This window comes from Pithys albifrons, chromosome 5 (assembly GCF_047495875.1).
Source record: "Pithys albifrons albifrons isolate INPA30051 chromosome 5, PitAlb_v1, whole genome shotgun sequence".
Taxonomy (NCBI): domain Eukaryota; kingdom Metazoa; phylum Chordata; class Aves; order Passeriformes; family Thamnophilidae; genus Pithys; species Pithys albifrons.
This window is the reverse complement of record NC_092462.1, coordinates 58,630,857-58,651,333: the sequence shown is the minus strand read 5'-3', so window position 1 is coordinate 58,651,333 and position 20,477 is coordinate 58,630,857. Positions and strand designations below refer to the sequence as shown.

Here is a 20,477-nt window from a genome sequence, read left to right as displayed (position 1 = left end):
TCAAAAACAGTTGGACACTATGAAAAGCATTTTGTTTTAAATAAATATATTTTATTGCAAGTATTTTGACCCAAATTACCCATGTCAATATTCAGTGAAAAAATCCAAAGCAAAGTATAATAACGAAGAAGCTGTGGCTCAAGGAGCAGGAGATCCGCAAATGCATAGGACAAGTGCAATAAATACCATTTTAAGGTCACACTGTAGAAATCAGAAGAGACTAAATCTGTGTTTACCTTTAGGATTTCTCTTTTCCTAACCCTAAAAATATCGTGCAAGTTACAAAAATATATCTATAAGGATAAAGTCATCCTACCTTATTCTAGAAATTTATGATCATTTTAGTCTGTATTTCCCCTATGGGTGTGGGAGAGTTAGACTTCCACCAAAAAGGAATAAGCCCACCCAAACCCATCAGGTTCTCAGCACTCAGGTGCTGTAGCCTTGCCCACATGGGCGCAGGGCCAGGGTGTGTCTCTGCAGGCACACAGCGATGCCTTGCACTGACTGCCCTGCTGTGGGAAGGGCTCTGCACCAAAGCCAGCCTCCCCCGGTAGGAACTCATGGCTGAAATAAAAGCCTTGCATGAGTGCAATTCCCTGAGAGCCAGATGTAGTGATTTCTCCCAGTTCAAGAGACAAGATGCCCCAAGACATGAAGTTGAGGAACCCATGTCTATCAGGCATCCACAGATCATCAGGTATCTCTCATACGCTGATTTCACACACCAAGTCTCCCTGCAAGGTGAGCAGTGCAGTCTGTACATTCAACACCCTAAAAGTTCAGCAGGACTCTCTGTGGTACCCGACTCACTGCAATACATGACACTCTTTTCATTTTGCATTTTTCAGGAAAATGATGGAACTCTGAACTAAGCCCTACTCTTGCAGATAGCCTGGAGTCTTACTTGTCCCTTTACAACCCTGTCGTTTCTGTGCCTCCAGGAACTCAGTGAGAGCTGCTGACTCCATGGAGCCAAGCAGCGGTGTTTTGCTTCATACAACACAGCAGTCATACCTCCTACTGACTTAGGAATTGTATTATTTTCTTCCATGCTTGAATGTAGCTGTAGTCTGTTCTGTACTCACAAAGCAGCTATAGCAGATACATGTATAAAATGATACTAAAATACTGAACGAAAAATAAACCTTGCTCGTAAAAGCCGTTTTTTTTCTCATCATGGAGATGGTCATGCTGGTTTGCATTTTTCAGTGTGATTTTCAAAGATTTGCATGGTCTGCTTTACAAACACTGGATTTTTCTGAGATCATTTACCAGTCCGTAAAATTTATGGATAAAAACACATCCATTCCTCTGTTACCTTCAGTGCTGTAAAATAATGTTGTGAAAGTATTGTAGTATCTCTTGGGCTTAGCTAAAACACTTAGAAAAAAAAGTAGAAATCCTCCCTTCTTCAACATTATTTATATTATTTTTTTTCTGTATTTCCAAAAAGTCTCTTGCACTAATGCATTTCAATGGCACTCAATTATGCAGCCTCATTTGTAACTCTGCAAATGTCCTCACTGATGGCTTCCCATTATTGGTAGATACAAGTTATTTATGTTGGATAAAACTTATTATAAAATTCTTGCTTTGGCCAAAATCTAATGCCTAAGGCATTTTTCACATAGTCTACAACTGCCTCTCAACACTGTCCATGCATGGACGTTTTGTTTATTCGTGTTTTGTTTATTTTTTTTATTTTTATTATTAGTGGAAAATTAGGATAATGGCCTCTCATCCACTTCTAAAGATCCATTCAGTTCTTCCGTAAAAATGATAGAAGAGGTAAAGAATGCAATGGTGGAGAGAATGTATCCCACACAATTTAAGCAAACCAAGAAAACATATTTCTTGGAGTTTGCTTGCTGAGTTCATGAAAGAACTCTCTCGAAGAAAGCATCCTTGTGGTAAAGTTAAAAAGTATCCTTTTAACCAAAAGGGCATTTACCACGTTCAGGTGTGATGGTGTATGAATAAATACTGTATTTCCAATGGAAGTTTCAGTATTGCATAAGTGGGTTATCTGAGAAAGAAACTAAAATTTAACTTTCTATCATTGTATTTGGAACAAAGCCAATTTTTTCTCACATTTAAAAAAAAATTAAAAATAAATACAAGCAAAAGAAAGTATTTCACAAATTCTGTTTTCCATGGGAAGGTATTAAAAAAGTGGATAAAAATGAGCGGCGACGTCACTTGAAAAGTCACCATTCCTATTCTAGCCAGAATATGTAATGTAGGCTCAAAAAAGTATTAGAATTCGTCCTTTGAACGCGGCTCTCGCTCGTCGTTCCGCACGCCGGAGGTTTGGGCTCCCCGCGGCCCGTACTGTCTATGGCAACGGCAGGAGCGTCCCGGGAGCGCGGCCGGCGCTGCCCCCGCACTGAGCGGGGCCGAGCGGGGAGCCGAGAGGAGCCGAGGGAGGCCGAGCGGGGCCGACGGGGGGCCGAGCGGGGCGGAGGGGAGCCCAGGGGGGGCCGGGCACCCCCCTCGTGCTCTCCTGGGTCCGTGGGTGTCCCGCGGGCCCACGAGAGCCGGGCCTGGCTCTCTGGGGGAACTTGGCAGAGCTTCTCTGCTGCAGCCTCTCGGCCGTGACGGTGCTCGAAGCCCCTTGCGGTTCCTTCTGCCTCTGCCCTGCACTCCGCAGAGTTGGCACTCGTCAGGATTAGGGAGCAGCCTCGCCTTTCAGTCCTGCCGACTGCCATTCTGCTTGCCTTAAGTGACTTCTAGGACTCAACTCCGGGCTGCAGTTGTCCTCCTTTGAAAGTAGTCTTTTAAAGGTACTTTTCCTATTTCCATTTAGAGTGTCTGTACTTTGCTTGAAGTCTGTCCTCTGCCAGTAGGTGGGTCACTTCTGTATCAAACCTCGTATGTCGCTTGTTTGATTCACGACTGTACTTCAGCCGTCTGATGTTTCTACAGGCACGTGTGGCTGTCCCTGCGCCTGACAACACAGGGGCTTTCATCTCTGAAGACCGAGACCTCCTTACGAAGAGCACTTTCCCTGCTCAGTGCCACTTCCACCTCTGCCAGTACAGTGGCATGTTGCCTCTGTGGCATTTTTACAAAACCATTATCATTGTCCTTACTCCTGTCTTTATTTCCATCTCAAAGGGCTGACATTGTGCCTGCTTATTATTGTCACACCCTTGACTTTCTGTCATGATACAATCACTGACTTCTCTAGATTTTTGTCGTTAGTTGAAACCTCAGTGAAGTAATTGGCACGTGTGTTAGTTTCTTCCTAGGAAAAAGAAAAAAATTAAATATATCTGAATTACTTCTTAATACTTTTCTGAAAAATATATTTATGTTGTTACTAGCACACTTACTGTTCATATTCTAAGCAACTGTACATTTCAAAGGCTTACACTGATAGCACTATTTTGTGATATATGATGCTACTGTCAGGAACTAATCTGGTGTTTTTATAGTATAAAATCATTTTGATTCTTATTTTTCGGGTAGTTAAAAATGTGTCTTCTAACTAATGTAGATAGAGTTTAGTGATAGTAAGCTGACACATAAAATCTGTAGATTTTATGTTATCATTTGTCTTTTAAGTCTTCAAATTATTTCTGATTTTAATGACTTGCATTTTACAAACAGAAGAGTTCCCATTTTTGTATGTTTTGAAGAGACTTAATTGTCTAATTGTGGTATGCTAGTTCTTTCAAAAACACTATCACTGGAGGCACACTGCATTCTGGAAATTGTAGGAAAGAGAAGACAAGATGTACAGTCAGTGAACTGATTTGAATCACTACTTCTGATTAAATCATCAGTCAAGAAGTATTGATTTAAACTTTCAATTTTAGTTTTGCTTTTTATTTTAGCTCGTTTGGTAATCGTTATTATATGTTGTTTCTTGATATTCAGTAAAACTCAGGCACTAGATTTAATTCTTTCCACAAGTCTTAAAGACAAAGCATATATAAACAAGTGCTGAGACCTTATTACTTCTTACCAGAAACAGAAACAATCCTAAAGTTTTCATAATATATCTGGGAATGAGGCGCTAGAAAGCAGTGCCATGAAAAGGGACCTGGGAGTCCTGGTCAATGGCAAGTTGACTATGAATCAGCAGTGCCCTGGCAGCCAGGAGGGCCAACCCTGTCCTGGGGGCATCAGGCACAGCATCACCAGCCGGGCAAGGGAGGGGATTGTCCTGCTCTGCTCTGCACTGGGGCAGCCTCACCTGGAATATTGTGTGCAAGTTTGGGCACCACAATATAGGAAAGATATTCAGGTATTACAGAGTGTCCAACAGAGCGCAATGCAGATGGTGAAGGGCCTTGAGAGGAAGCTGCATGAGGAGCGGCTGAGGGCACTTGGTCTGTTCAGCCTGGAGAAGAGGAGAGTGAGGGGAGACCTCATTGCAGTTACAACTTCCCTGTGAGGGGAAGAGGAGAGGCAGACACTGATCTCTTCTCTATGGTGACCAGTGACAGAACCTGAGGGAATGGACTGAAATTGTGTTAGGGAAGGTTCAGGGTGGACATTAGAAAAAAGTTCTTCACCCAGAGAGTGGCTGGGCACTGGCACAGGCTCCCCAGAGAGGTGGTCATAGCACTAAACCCAAGTTCAAGAAGTGTTTGGATGATACTGTCGGGCACCTGGTGTGATTCTTGGGGATGATCTTGTGCAGGGCTGAGGGTTGGACTCAGTGATCCTTGTGGGTCCTTTCTAAGTCAGGATATTCTGTAATTCTGTGACGGAGGTATGTGACTGGGTGTCCTGCTTGGAGGGAAGAATTAGAAGAACCAAGCTAAGTAAGGACTGCATGTACAAGAGTCTGGCAGAGATTGAGGCAGGTGTTTTATAGAGCTGTGAGCATGGGATTAGCTTGGCAAGAAAAAAATCTGCCTCCAATTCATTCTAATCTCAGTATTTGGAATTTAATCATGTTTTTGACAAAAACAGGTGTCATCAACTTGCGAAAGGTGATGGCTAGATGGCAAGCACTCTGCTCATTCTTGAGGCAGTGTTTGTTTCTGTGTATTATTTAACTGGCTTCCCATTGTTTCCATCTCTATATAGTCATTTCTTGCTTACTAAAGGAATGTAATTTCTTATTTGCTAAATTGTTTTTTATCCAGAATACACAGAATAAATTACTAAACATTATTAATATTCAAAACTAGCATTTTCACTATTTATAATTTTATTAATATTTGAAAACTTGTAATTTCCCAGGAATAATTTATATTTTTCATCATAGGGTCAGACTTGGTATGTTAAGTAGGCAGAAGACTATTTTTATTAGGGTCTTTTTGGCCTAATTACATACTTACCTAATGGCATGTATAGCTGGTGCATTGACGTTTAGAAGATACGTGTACCTAAATCAGTATTTAAGGATATATACAGAAAGTTATTTTTGCACTCTTCTTTAAAAAAATTATTATTCTTACTGGAAATGGAATTAATTTTCTGTGTTCTTTCTTTGCTGCGTTACATTTCTGTTCTCATAGCTTATTGATTCTGCTTTGGGGTTTGTGTTCTGAATGTACTTGCTTTTCATTCCTTCTTCCTGGCAATTCCTCAAATTGTTGCTTTCTTCTTATGTAACTGTACCCAATGAGCTTATAGCAGTCTGGGCTCTTCTGCTGAGCCCCGTAATGCTGCTTGGACTCAGTAGGCTACCTTAAAGGCAGACTGTAATTAATTATCTTTTGCTGCAGAGGTCTCAACACAAGAAAAGGGGAACAGGTTAGGAAATGTGTGGATTTGAAAGACAGAGTGACAAGACTTTAAATTATCCCATGCACTGTATAGGATGTATAAGAACAAGCCTTTGTTTTCTTGTGAACTTACTCAGTTTTTCATGATGGTTTGTTCATGTCAGTTTTTGATTCTGGGGGTTCTTGAGTGTCTGTCATATAGGAATGAAAATTATTTTTTGTTTTTAATATTTTTCTATTCCAGGAAGCAATATTCTAAGAATGTCATCAGGCATCCAAATAAAACCAAAGACTGCAGCACAGAAAAGCAAGACATCTTCTCCTTTAACATGTTCTCCAGAACCTGCAATTAAACCACAGTCAAAGCCTAGTGACAAGCTGAATCCTAAAACTATTGATCCAGTATGTTAAGTGATGGAGGTTTTGTTTGTGTGTTTAAAACCCATCTCTGGTTGGAAGAAACGTCCTTACTTTATGAAATGGCATGCAGGACATGCTTCTTCTGGTCCTGTTTTTTAAATTGAAATTAAACTTTTGTTATTAATTATACATTCCCTACCTTCTAAGCCAAATGTCTGAGGCATAATATTGTTTATTACATTTTTAAAAAATGGGGTTTGGTACAATTGTGGCTTGGATGATATCTGTTATTTTCTATGTGCTATTGCTCTAAAAAGAGATTTAGAGCTAATAGGTAAAAAAGATTCGAGGGGTTTTTTTGTATACTTCTAAACTTTGGCACCTGCTGCTTTAGAGAAACTTATTTCAGTTATGCAAAAAGCCAAGAATCAGGCAGCATCTTCAAGATCACCAAGACTTCATGAAATCTAGCAAATTAATTGCTAGATTTGAAACTCACAATTACTGCAAATATGTAATACTTTAGGAAAAATTTGGGCTCCTGGGAGAAGAATAATAAAAAGGAATTTCATGCAAGTCATGTGCCTGGAGAGCTAGCATGAATTATAGCTCACCACTAGGCCATAAAATTTGACAATTAATAATATCACAGACTTTTTGGTAAGAGAATTAAATGCAAGGGTACTTTGGTGAGGTGGTAGTTTGAAATAGAGGCTGAATAATGTGGGTATCTTATTTTAAATATTTTTGCAAGTAGCACAGTTACTTAAATTAAGCCATGAAGTCATCAAGTCATGCACACAATTTACCCTAATGTAAGTTCAAACACTCAAAAAATAAAAATTAAGATTTAAGGGTATTTCATTTTAAATGCTTTGTGATAAGGTGTTTAATCTGGGGAGCAGCACTGAATGATCATGCAAATAAATAATATAATAGATCATAAGCATAAGAACCATGTATATGATAAAAACCAAATTTGTGCAGCTTTTCTACCTGTGAAGCTACTAGTTTCCTTCTCCAGTGAATTCTTTCCAGATTCTCCTGCATTATGAAGCTCCCTGTGCATTTCAATTGCCCTCATACTGTCTTGCCCAATTTTCAATGTTTCTCTCACATCATGTCACCATTTACTTTTGTCTGTACTCAGATCAAGATGGAACTGCAGTAAAACTGCCTTCTGCATGTTACCAATATAACTACAAGAGCATCAGGAAAGTGAGAGCTCCTTAATCTATTAAGGGGAGAACGTATAAGGCTTAAGTATTAACATTTGCAAGAAAAAATAGAAAAATAAGGTAATTCCAATGGGAGAACACTGATTCTACATTATTTGTTCAATTTAACAACTCCCTAGCCAGGTGATTCTAAAAAGCAGTTTACTGATAACTATCAAACGTTTTCTACCCCATACATGCAGTTCTTTTGATTTGTTTTAGAATCATATAACTAAGTTCCTTTTTTGGTAAACTGCAGATTTAACATATTCAAAATAGTTATAAAATATTGCTGTTATGAATAATTAATGCTTTTCTTTCTCTTGTCCTCATAGTTTGGTGCTTATTCTCGACCAACATCTGCATTTGCTGCTACATATGCTAAAGGTGGCATTCCATGCAGGTGTGTAGGGTTTGTTTATATTTTTACTAAAAATATTATGAAATACATCTCTTCATGTTTGATATTTTAGTTAGGTTCTTTGATTTCATTCATTTCTGGAAAGATATCTAATGCTTGACATTGTTCAAAGCACAAAGCAATTTTCCAGGCCTTTGAAATTTTCTTCCTTTAGTTCTTTTTTTTAATGCTTTATTATTATTAAAGCCAGATTTTGAAAGATTAATTAAGTTTGTGCAGACTTGGTTTACTAAAGGTCTTTCACAAAAGAAGTTGATTTCTCCAGGAAATTTTGTTTACTTCTCCCTACCAACAAAGATAATAAAATTAGGGCCTTTTTTTGTAAGGACATCTTGCAGCCTTTTTCATCTGAAGTAAGAAGTATGGCAACATTTTATTGAATGTTCCAATTCTGTAGTTGTCAGCAATATCAGATATTAACAAAACTACTTGAAAGTAATAACTAAGTTACTTTTATCTGTTATATATTTACCTAGACAATAAACTTTTCAGTGTTTTGTCACATGGATGCAGAATTACTTTACAAAATCAAAGTAATCATTAATACAATGTACATATATGTAGTTGTATAAAATAATCATTAGTACATAGCCTTTATCTGTACCTTAGAACATAAATTCCAATATGATTTTCTTTCAATTTCAACTGATTTCTCTTATCAATTGTTATTTGAGGAAAATATTTCTTGATACTTATCAAAGTAACTTTGCAAAAGGAGCATCTTATGTGTTGGCATGAGAGTGTCACTGGTGAGAGTGGAAGGCTTAGACAAAATTTATTAAAGAAGCCCAGCTGTTGAGTCAGGAAGTGCAGAAAGGACTCCCTTGCTTTCCAAACTCCTTCTCAGAGAGGAGTCTAGGTGCAGCTGGATACAATCTTAGCCTCAGATTACATCAAGAGTTTGAATTTAAGGACTTACGGAGGTGTGACTGAACCACTTTTGTCCTGCAGGTTTTAATGATTGGCAAAATGAGAATATTTATAGAAAATGAATTATTTATTTTTACAAATGATCAGACAAAGATCTTGATCAGATTATTTACTTTTACTTATTTACAATTTAAAACGCTAAAAATCTACTAGTAGAGTATAATATAGCATAAAGTAGTATAGTATAAGATAGGATAGTGTACTATATTGCAGCAATTATAGTAAACAAATAAGTAGAGATTTGATGCGACTCACCCAGACGAGCGCTTGTGGGGAGATCTCTTTCTCTCACCCTCGAGGAGTATCCTTGGAGGGCGTCCCCAGCCAAGGGGGGAATCTCCACACATACACCCAGGAAGGGTTGTGTCAGAAGAACCTGATTGTATGAAAGGGAACTAGACTTTTATAGTATAAAGTGATTGACTGGTAGTCATAGACCTATAGGCTGGCAGACTGGTATACCTGTCAAATCCTGTTTCAAAAACAGGGTGTGTATTCAAGTCTGGTGAACCAGGATGGTTTCAGCATAATTTGATACCAAGACAGCATCCTGGCGCTAGCAGTTGAACTTGCATGATAGCCTGCATGATGGCTTGCATAGTATGCATTCTCTGATTGGATCTTAGAACTTACCAGGGTGGGGCTCTTGTCACAGAGAGGCATCTATAATTTTTATAATCTTTATTTCCTGATTTCTGTGTGATTAGGAGAAGAATTTTGGAAATGGCCATATTTTTTAAATTTTTAGAATTTCACTGTTAAATGCCATTATACATATACATTGTTTAGACTCAATTATCTCAAAGGTCTTTTCCAACCTATTTGATTCTGTAATTCTACGATTTCACTAAGGAGAGCAGTATGCACTGAGATTGTGTATATAACATAGTAGCACAACACACTAACTGGTGACATTTAAAGAGAATAGTGGTAGTAATAAACTATGTATTATTATATGTTAATTTGTTAAAATTCTATTCTTTATGTAGGCTAGTGCATGGATCAGTAAATCACAAACTGCAATGGGAATGCCTTCCTGAAACCGTTCCCTTTGATCCTCTCCTTATAACATTGGCAGAGGTAAACTCAATTTCTTGCAACATTAAGCATACAACCATTTCCTAATTGCAAATGTCATTTATTAACAATGTAAGCTAGCTAATTTAGGCTCACCTGCTAGGGAAATATGAAAAAACACCAATTGTGCAGATCTTGTATGAATGAGAATGGTCAAGAACATTGCCATTTGTATTTCTTTAGTTAGAGCATTCTGGGAGAGCCAGGTAGAGCTGTTTAATCTTCAGGATACTGGCCAAATGCAAGACTGCATCTCAGATTCCCAACTGTTGAATGAAATACTTCAATCTACTTGTGGTTTTCAACATTCTTTTGTAAACTAAATTCTTTTGATTATTTTTCTATATAAAGCCTACCTATTGAAGTAATAGTGTTCTTCTCAACAGATTGAACTAGTACAGTAAAAGTAGGATCCTGTAAATAAAGTGGGAGAGAAATACTATATGTTATATTGAGGCTTCTATTTTGTCAAAACGATCTGTGACATTTATCACCAAATATGTTTCAGGTGTCTAAATAAATGCTGAATCCAATGTTGTAAGTAGAATAAAGTACATACCCTGAGGTAGCTTATTCTCTTCTTTTTTTTTTTTTAAGATTAAACAAAACTATCAATTCCTAAAGTAGCACAAAGCTCCTCTTACAGAAAGAAGAAAGGCTTCAGCCATTGGCTTTTAAGTCTTTGAATTCTGCCAGTCAGGCCTTCACTGGCAGTGCATCTTTGTACCATCTACACGTTTTTGGTGTTGCAGAGAGGGCTGTGTGGTGGGGGGCATCTTTCCTTCCATAGCTCACCTTTTTTTTTCCTTCAGGATACAGGAACCATTTACAAATATAGCCTCTTCTTGTTCCTTGTCTTGTTGTAAAAATACCTTAGGTAGTTAAAGGTAGTGAAGTACACATATTGATTAAATTGGCAGTATTCATAATGTGAGTTTTAATATTCAATGTTCCAAAAGAAAAATTAATAAGAATATTCTGTGAGCAGAGTTGTACTGGGTGGCTCCACATGGTGGAGTTAGTGTACTTTATGTTTTGAACTGATCTGACAAAATCTAAACATTATCTTGCTGCTGTGTGGTACTTTTAAAATGTCTTTTTGTTTAAAAAGGGTTCACTATTAAGAAACATGTTTTACATTTGAAACAGGGTCTAAGAGAGACAAAACATCCCTATACATTTGTTTCAAAGGAGGGTTTTAAAGAATTACTTCTGGTTGAAGGTGCTACTGAAAAAGCAATTCCCTTGTTGCCTCGTCTAGTTCCAGTCTTAAAGGCAGCACTGGTATGTCTTACTCCTCATGCAGAGTTTTAAGGGGTTTGATTTTTTTTTTTTGCTGGGGAGGACTACATGGAGAATATTAATGTGATAAATCTATTGCATGGCTTTTGGTTTGGGAGTTGGGAATGGTTTCTCTTGTTAACCATGCCCTGGTTTTATTATCTAAATATGTCTTTAATTGTAAATTCAGATGGGCAACTCCTTGTATAGCTCTACAACAGTGGCTATGGGCAAATTTTGTGGAAGTGTTCTATTAAAGGTCTGAATATAAGCAGAAATAAATATATGTATTTGTGGTGTTATTACATATCCACATGCAAAAAATAAAAATGAGGTGAAGCAAAATGGAGATGTAGGAATAAATACTCATCTGTTACATCCAACAATTCAAAACCTGCTACAAAGGTAAAACAGAATATGTCACTGAAGAAAAGGGAAGAATAGAGTTAAAATGTTTGAGGTCATATTCTTAATTTTTAAAATGTTTTTAATTTTTTACTCCTTCAGAAAACCAAGTGATGTACTGGCTTCAGGGGTTTTCATTTTTGGACCTTCTTCATATTTTTCAGGGCCCTCTTCTGGTTGAGCTGTCCTTTAATCTAGCTATATTCCAGTTCTGATTTTATAGAGATCACTGAAAGCTTGAAAATTCTTTGTGGTTTAAAATCAGAGATGTAACCAAGTTCAGAATTGTGTGTTATCTGTATCTTTGGTTTAGTTTGAAAACAAAATTAGAGAAATTATTCTTATCTATTCCTCCATTACTATTACTCAATTGATAATTTTTATTGTTGCACTGTTTTGGTATTAAGTTTTGTTAAAACTTCTACTGCACAAGCAATGTAGTTAAAAAGAAAACATTCAGGTCCCAAATGCTGGAGTGAAAAAATAATTGTTTAAATAAAATTTAGTACAAGAATAAAATAAAATGAGTCTATTTCCCTGCTAAAGGAAAAGTGAGAGAGATAGCTAAACCATTAGAGGACTCAGGTATAGAAGAACCTTCCCGTGGAGGAAATAAAAACAAGAAAGAACTCTAGAAGTAAATAAGAGCCAGATAATTGCTGGCAGGTGACAAAAGTGTAGTTGGCAGGAAACTAAATTAATTGAGAGAGAAGGTCATTGGTTCTGCTCTTTCTCCAACAACAGCAGTTATTGTTATGAATTACATAGAAATTACCCTGAATTCATTACATTTGTAACTAAAATGGTGTCTCCCAATTCAATATATTTGCATTTGCAGAGTTATTTCTAATAATACTGTGAAATACTGAAATTGTTAGTGTAGTAAACTGTTTTGCATGCAGATTTATTTCTTCAATAATAAATTAGTAGTTTTCCTGTCTCAGAAGAATTGCAAGCATTTTGCTGACATTTTGTGGATACTTTTGTTTCTACTTCAAAAATACACTTCTGTTTTTAAATATGGCCTCTGGACACTAAAATTCAGTCGTGTTGTACTTGTATTTCTAAACTTGTAACATTATAGCAATTACCAATTGCACTACATACAGTCATCATGCAGAGATTGCAGTTCAGGAAAACTTGTGTTCTTGTCTGAATATCTGATAGTGTTTTCTTTCTTCTCCCTCTAAAGGCCCATGCAGATGATGAAGTATTTGGAAGGGGACTGGATGCTCTGGTTCAACTGAGTGCAGTTGTTGGCCTGTCTCTTAATGAACATCTTAAGCATCTACTCACAAATGTAAGTTTTTAATGCTGTAGTAAAAAATAATTTGTATTTTCATGGTACTTTTGTTGAAATATTTACTATAATATCTGCACAGATGCAGTGGAGGACTCAACAGTTCCATGAAAAGCACTATTTCATATATTCTCCTGTATGAGTCCTTCATTCTTCAAAAATATGGTGACTTATAAAGTTCCAGCAAAGTCCCAAAACTGTTGTTAACATAAACTGGAGAATAATGTAAGCATAGGCTTGAGGAGAAATAGATGCTATGTTTTGGAGGAAAGTTTATTGCAAAATGAGTTTTGCATTTTAAGTGTGAATATTTAAACAAAACTGTGAAAATTTCAATAAATTAACGTAGGCAAATATTCCCACTTTTTTCAGTTGAGAATTCTGCTGAAAGACATTTTCATTAAATAAGCTTAGTGTGGGATTATGAGAAGTATTTTTATACTGAGTCTTCTGAGGACATCCTTCCTCTGTCAGACAGGCTTTTCATGGTTTAACTTAGTCGGATTGCAAAGTGCACTTTTACAGCAAAGTAAAAGGTCCTTTTTTGACATCCAATGCAGAAGAGAGAAATTGCAGCAGTTTTTTTAAAGTATGTCCACTATAAAACATCTCTTTCACTGCATGGGAAAAATTGTTAACTTTTTATGTGGACAGCACTTTAAGAATTACATTTTTTAAGGTTGGTACTTCTTTTGAATTTGTTTGCTAAAATTAAAAAAAATTAAATACTTGGCTAATAGATCCATTTTTTTAAGTTAACCCTTCTGCCTTGACTAAGTTCTGTACTTTGACATCAGTTACAAGTTATAAAATAATGTTTCTTTTTGTCCTTAATTTTCCAAAGATAAGATGAAATAAAATAACAAAATAGTATTATTACGGCCTCTTTGCATATATTGTACTATATTGTGTACTTTTTGTTTCTCTTTTCCAATAGCTTTCAGGAAGATTAATGGACAAGAAATTTAGAGAAAAAGTAACTGTTGCTTTACAAAATTTGGAGCAGTATGGTGGAAAAGTGAGTTGATCAAATGATTATTCTATAATCTACACATTTAAATGCAATTTTGCCCAAACAACTTTCATCTCTGTCATTCTTGCCTTGTTCATGCTTCAGGATGCCTGGGATGCATGCTTTGTGTTCCATTTTCTGAGACTAAATATGTTTCTCAATTGGATTTACTCTTGCTAAAAGTTACTTTTTACTTTTGTTAATAATGCCATTCCATTCCCACTAATAGCTTATTGTTTGGGTTATTTACTGAGGAGTTCTACACACTCACAATCCAATTCACCCAGGTTAACTCAGAGGTTAGGTCTGCAATTGCTATAAATCAAAAAATATCTTTAGGTAATAGATGGCAGAGGTTTCTTCTGATGAACATTCTGTTTCCACTTTATGTTGTTCATAAAATTTACATTGTGCAGAAAGGAGGAAAGAAGAAAAAGTGAGTAATATTGTCTTGGATACTCATCTAGAAGAGAAAACATTTGCTTGCTTGACCCTATGAACACATTGCATGTATTCTATTAAATCGTCATTCATAAAGAAAGGAATAACCTGAAGAGTAGGGACCATAAATACGGGGTCTACCAGTTCTGAGCTTGTGTGCCTTAATCAACAGGTACCCAAATAATCAGTAGACATGTCTTCATTTTCTTTGTGTGTGTGCTCATATTTATTTAAGGGCAGTGGCAGTGTTCATAGTAGAGACTTGAAAAGTATTATGACAAAGGAAGGAGGATGAGAGTTTTTTATTTATATGAAGTGAGACAGGAAAAGGAAAATTATGATTCCTCTCAATGTTCTGAACATTTAGGTCTAGATAATGTAACTAATTCAGTGAGTCATTAACCTTTAATTCTTCTGTCAGTCCCTTGATTTCTTTTAGTCTTAATCCACTTTGTGAGTAGGTCTTTCTGTGTGTGTTTTAAAAATACTTTATTGTGATAATGCAAACGAACCTGGAAACAAACTCCTAAATTGTGATTGCAAGCAATATCTATAATCCAAATAAATAATTTCTCAAATTTATATTCTAAAGTAGTTATAAAGTATATGAATCTTACTTTTATTGGAAGCCCCTTCCAGAATATAACTCCTCTATTTAAAGGTCCTCATTGTTTCATGTTTGTATTTATGTTCAGTTTTAGGCATGGGTTTACATCCCTTCTCTTGGATGTTTGCTCTCCAGCACTAGTTACCACAGTGGTCTATTTTCTTAATTTACTATTTTTTGCCCTTTTGACAGCACATTTTAACTTTTTACTTTTCTACTGTTTCATAATAGCAAAGATAACTAAGCAAACATTGTGAATTATGCAATTTATAGAGCTTATATGAATACTGTCATATGTAGTTCTAGTACTCCTTATTTTGTTTAAATTTTTGTTTTCTTCAACAGGCAGCTGTGGCTATCATCAAATCTAAAATTCCAACCTATTCTTCTTTCTCCTCTTGAATGAGAAAACTGTAGTGATTTGTACAGTAAGGTGCAGTTTGGAAAGAAACTGCCTTTGAACATCACTGACACTTATTTGGGGTATGATATATTCTCTTAAAATAATCACAATTCTTCAGCATGATGGAGAGAGGGAGTCTATATTGTAAGTATGGAAGGCTTCTTTCTGTATATTTGCGTATGCATTGTGCTTACAATGACATTCATTAACTTGCTGTTATTTCAAAAGCAGAGTAAATATTGATTCTTTCATTGTAAATGACAATTTCATATATCTACAGTGCTTAATATGTTTTGTATATTTGTGTGGTACAAAATAATTTGGCTGGGATGACTTAAATAGTAACTGACTTGGTGTTAAATTACATTTATATACCTACTTTTGAAACGTATGACTCATTTTGTGACACAGGCACAGATGGATGCATTTGGGTTCATCAGGACTCGGTTAGATGTAGAACTATGAGCACTCACAGACTTCTTCGGAGTCAGCTTTTTAAGGTGTGAAGATGAACACACTGAACTAGTAGCATATGATGCAAAGCTGAACTTGCTCGGTGCATTCTCAGCACATTTTGAGACCCTGGAGAGGCTTTGGGGAATACAGTGCAGAGGCATCAGATTGTTCCACAGAGCCACAGCCTGGGTTTTGCTCAGCTGATTGGTTTCAGTTATCTTTGGGCCTACTGAATGGGAACTAGATGTAGGAGGCAACTGAGTATTTACACCATGCCCCCTTTGCACTGAGTTCAGTAATTTCACAGATATGCTTGGGACTAGCTTGTGAATTCAGGTCCAGACAAGTTAATAAACTTCTGAACATGGGAACTGTAAAAAAATATGTTTGCAGAAGTCAGCCTACCTTGCTGTCAAGCCTTGTAGGTTGCGGCATTTACCCATAAACGTGTTCAACCTTGATTGCAAAATAATTCCTAACTGGTGTTGCAATAAATACTGTTTAGAGTCATGACATATTTCAGTACACTGTGAGGGAGAGTTGACTGAAGTAACAAAATTTGCATAGAGCTTTTTCCCCTGAAGAAAAGTCAATTCTAGAATTTAAAGTCGTTGGAAGGGAGGGGTTTTTTGTTACCAGAAGATGGTGATGCATAGGGCATTAAAAAAGTCTGTCATGTGAAAGCAATTTCAGATTTTTTTTTAAAATTACTACTGCTTGACTAAACTAAACTTACCTCAGGACTGTGCTAAGATTGCTGATGAGACGAGAACTGTGAAAAGGCAAGATAAATATATTTAGGGTTTTTAAAAAAAAAAAGAAATTGTATTTCTTCAGTTAACATTTTTGCCAACAAGTATTTAATAATTCAAAAAAACTGATCATTGTCCTTTTTTCTTCATGTTTACTTTATTACTTTTTTTTTACAAAATGTGCACATTTAGTTTACACAAACACGCTACAGCAGATTTCAGGTGTACATGTATTGTACTACTCTTATCCTACACTGGTGATAGCAGAGCAGCCTTCAACATGCCTCTAACATCCCATCTCTACACCAGAATAGATACCTGATTTATTTTTACAAAAGAATGCTTGCAACGTTCTTTCTACTTCATTAATCCCCCTTCACATTTTCTGCAGCAATGTCACAATGAAGGTTGGCCTATCTCTGATAGCATTTCACCTATTTTGAAATATTGGCATAAACTCTGGACAGTATATCTTCAAAATTACATGGATGGAGGGGCAGTGTTATATTTTAGGTGCATACCTTTTTAGAAAAATCTTTCTAGGTTCAGAATAAATAACTCCAATCTTAATGAAGAAATTATCCTAAAATAATGTAATGAATTGATCACATATAGATGATGTGTAGCTGGTTTTAATTTTTTCTTGATTCTGTCTCATAGTTACAGATATTAGAAAAAGCTGAAACAGATGTTAGCCTGACTAGCAGTCATTATTAATAGATGTTACTACATAGGGATATTCATTCTCAGCACTGAAGTGGCATGGAAGTTTCAGAGGAAGTTCATGCCTTTTTACTCATTAAAGGCAGAAAGACATGTGCTCATGAAATAGCATTAGGATCTAGTTAAGGTTTCTTCATGAAAAATTAGAAGTCAGAAGATCCTTAATTTGAAGCTAAGAACTTTACAGACACATCCAAGAAGAATTAGAAATAGAGTATGTAGGATGCCCAGTATTCCTCTCATGATAAATCAAATGCAGATTTACTAGGTAAGTGACTGATAGAAGCTTAATCACATTTACTAGGGAATAAGCCTACCTGTAAGCAATTTGGTTCTTCCTCTCAAGTTATTTATTTTTTTAGGTTTCGGTTTGATTTTTTGGGAGAGAAAAGCAAGTCAAAGGTGGAAGGCAATTGCAGCAAGATGTGCGTTGCACATTGATTATATCATTTTTACTCAAAGTGTTATTCAAAAATGAGGACTACGCCATAGAAATGGGAAAAGAAAATACATGGTAATGCCTCTGTATAAATTAGAAGCTAAGATTTAAGAAATACACTTGAACACCTGGAGTTTAATCCAGTACAAATGAGTAGCAAAACTAAGTTGTTTTTTTTTTTAAGCTCTTTATGATTGTATCTATTTTAACGAGGGTTTGGAACTATAATAAAACTGCATACTGTCAGTTCTTACTTTGTTTGAATTTGGAATAAAAACTTGAATTTTTCAATATAACCTTTTAACTAAGTAGCCACTGTGGAAGAACTAAATTTTATAATTTAGAAAGAGTTTTTTTGTTGGGAAGAGTTTATAATAAAAAATTTACTTGCATAATACATTCTCAGTGTAAAGCTGAGTAACTTTATTTATGATAAAATGGGAAATCCATCTTTTAAATAATGTTGAAGAATAGCTCATATTTGTCCATTAGTTGTAGGCCTAATGTCTTCATTAAATCACATTTTCAAAGAGCTGCATGGATCGCATTATATTCTCATCCTGTAAAAAAAGACAACACAAAACCAAAAATCAAACACCATTACAAATGTAGTTGGCCAATATCTATAGTGAAATGGTGTAGAACTAATTGTGTTTTCGTTAATTACAACATTTTTTCAGCTTGTTTAGAGAAACTGTTAGCAGAAAAAGCCTGTTAATGGATCTATACTTTAAGTTTTTGTATATCTTAATGAGACTAAAACTACCCTGTCAAGAATACAATACCACAGTTAAGAAAATTGTCTGCAGTATTTCAGAGGTTATCAGTTTATACCCAGTATAAAAGAATATATTTAGACAATGCATACTCACAGAATAGTTGTACCTGAAGTGCAAATGCATACATGGAATTGCTAGTCCTGTGCATCATACACAGGAGCCTTTATGCAATAGTAGGCCTTCCTGCTGCATAGCTAGGGGTAACTCTAAAATGAAATAGATTTAAGTGTGTCTTTGCATGAACCAAAGAGTCAGTTCAACAGCACCACAACACTCTGCAGCTCCTCAGGTCAGACTTTCTATGTGCTCACACTGAAAGATGGTGACTGCTTTCCAATGCTACTTCTGCTTTCTGATTGCTTTGCATTAGAAAATTTGTATCAAAATCTTCAGCTCCCAAGTTTTACCATAATGCTTACTGATGCATCACTCCAGTTTTTAACAGTAAATAACTTTCAGCACAACACTCAGCAGAAAGTATTTTTCTTCTTAAACTTTACCTTTCAGTGTATAGAAGAAAGAGTTGCTTGCAGTAGTGTATATTTGTTGGCATTTCGGGATCAACAGTTGCTTGCACAAAACATTAAATATACACAACAAAAGAGCTTATTACATGCTCATTTAGCATTTGTTGGTCTTCACTGTAACGAGCCTGTATTTCAATCTGAATGCACACCCTTTAGCACTTTCTTGAGAGATAATTTTGACATCTTCAATTCTAGTGAATAAAAAGGCTGAATTTGATATATTGCTTTTGTGTCATGAAAGATGCGCCTAAAAAACCCCCACTTCCTACAGAGGTTATCTTGTAGTATTCTCCACTGCTGATAAGTCTGTGATACGTACATTAATCTTCCAATAATACATGTTCAGTATCAATTTCCAGTTAAATTATTCACGGTTCAGTCTAGTGGGTGATTTGGTTTGTAGAAAATGACATATCTGAGTAATTTGCTTAATTTATGTTATGAAATGCGCACAGTGGGGTTTTTCATCTTTGATTCCATATGTCATCTCAAGTGATGTTACTGTAAGAAATTATCTCTGCACTATTTTGTACTGATAAAATAACTTACAGACGCACTGATATGTAATTTCAAAATATATGTAGATTAATGCTTAAAAAATTTCTGTAGTAAAATTACTGTATTAAATTGCTGAAAGTTAAAGTAACTTTTTTTTTTCCCCACTGCATTGCTTTAAAACATCTAAAACTAGTGAAGATCACTGAATAATGTAAGGTTGAAGTTTGGTTTAACTGGAATCATTTGTAATTTAATTAATCTAAATGTTTTTGTATATACATTGGCAACTAAGCTCAGCAAATGTGCAAAGCAAACAACATGTTCTGAATTTGCAAACTGTTTTGACACTTCCTACCAATTTTATTGTATGTGTACCATCATGAATGAAACTGGTAGTTTTCTAAAATCAGCTTCATATTTTTGCGGTTGGCTGTTTCTTTACAGAAGACTTCCAATGCCCCTCCCTTAGTCATTCAAGTGGGAAGAGTCTTCATAGGAAAATACAGGCTTGTCATAATATTTAGAACATGCTAAGTTTTAGTAGCTTTATTTTTTTCTATCGTTAAAAAAGAAAAGAAAAAGCAGATGCTTGCATTGGAATTTTTTGGCAAGTGTATCTTTTTCATTTGCCTCTTTTTTCAGTACTTCTTCTGCACATAACAGATTTGTTTAATGATTCCTAACTCAAGACATAAGGAGGTGTTAGTGCATATGAAACACTGTTTATATGAAGCATAAACCTGGATGAATGAGCTTTGACAGATCTGACCCACCTTTAAGCCAGTTTTTCTTAGGTTTGAGATGGCTTCTTTGTTGTTTTCAGGCTAGCCTAGACCATCAACACTGTGTGTGGAAACGGTTACCCCAGCCGAAAATACCTGTCCCAGAAGCCTTTTTATAATTATCAGAAGGACCTATGTCATTGACCCTGACATTCACCTGTGCACTGTGCATGCCTTAGTCCTTTGCTCTGTTCTTCGTGGTACTGCTGTAGATATGAAGCAATGCCTGAGTCAGACCATTTTCCCCCAACACCAAGCAGTGAAAGGAGGTAGGTAAGGAACTGCGCAGTGCCTAGCCCTTGGGGTAGCCACACTACTGTTTCCCAAGGCCTGTATCTGCTCTTTGGTAATTATTAAAAAGCAGGAAAAACAGGAGC

At 36.1% G+C, this 20,477-nt stretch overlaps 2 protein-coding genes across 10 annotated transcripts in view; one reads left to right on the top strand and one right to left on the bottom strand.

The window, feature by feature from the left end:
- Positions 1-2,409: 2,409 nt before the first annotated feature.
- On the top strand, positions 2,410-19,818 carry PACRGL (parkin coregulated like). Of its 2 annotated transcripts, XM_071556713.1 has the most exons (8): positions 2,411-2,786; positions 5,935-6,092; positions 7,603-7,670; positions 9,608-9,698; positions 10,845-10,979; positions 12,574-12,681; positions 13,619-13,699; positions 15,087-19,818. In XM_071556713.1, exons 2-8 carry the CDS (start codon positions 5,952-5,954, stop codon positions 15,141-15,143), a joined length of 681 nt encoding a protein of 226 aa, XP_071412814.1. In that variant the 5' UTR covers positions 2,411-2,786; positions 5,935-5,951; the 3' UTR covers positions 15,144-19,818. The 2 variants fall into 2 exon arrangements, with proteins under 2 accessions (XP_071412815.1, XP_071412814.1); XM_071556714.1 differs by lacking the exon at positions 13,619-13,699 and having other exon boundaries at positions 2,410-2,786.
- The window catches only part of KCNIP4 (potassium voltage-gated channel interacting protein 4), a 403,843-nt gene continuing 399,816 nt past the window's right edge, over positions 16,451-20,477 (bottom strand). For all 8 annotated transcript variants that reach the window (XM_071556707.1, XM_071556705.1, XM_071556704.1 and 5 more), the window contains one exon: positions 16,451-18,074. In XM_071556707.1, the coding sequence (XP_071412808.1) occupies positions 18,027-18,074 (48 nt within the window). In that variant the 3' untranslated portion in view covers positions 16,451-18,026. The remainder of the gene's footprint in view (positions 18,075-20,477) is intronic.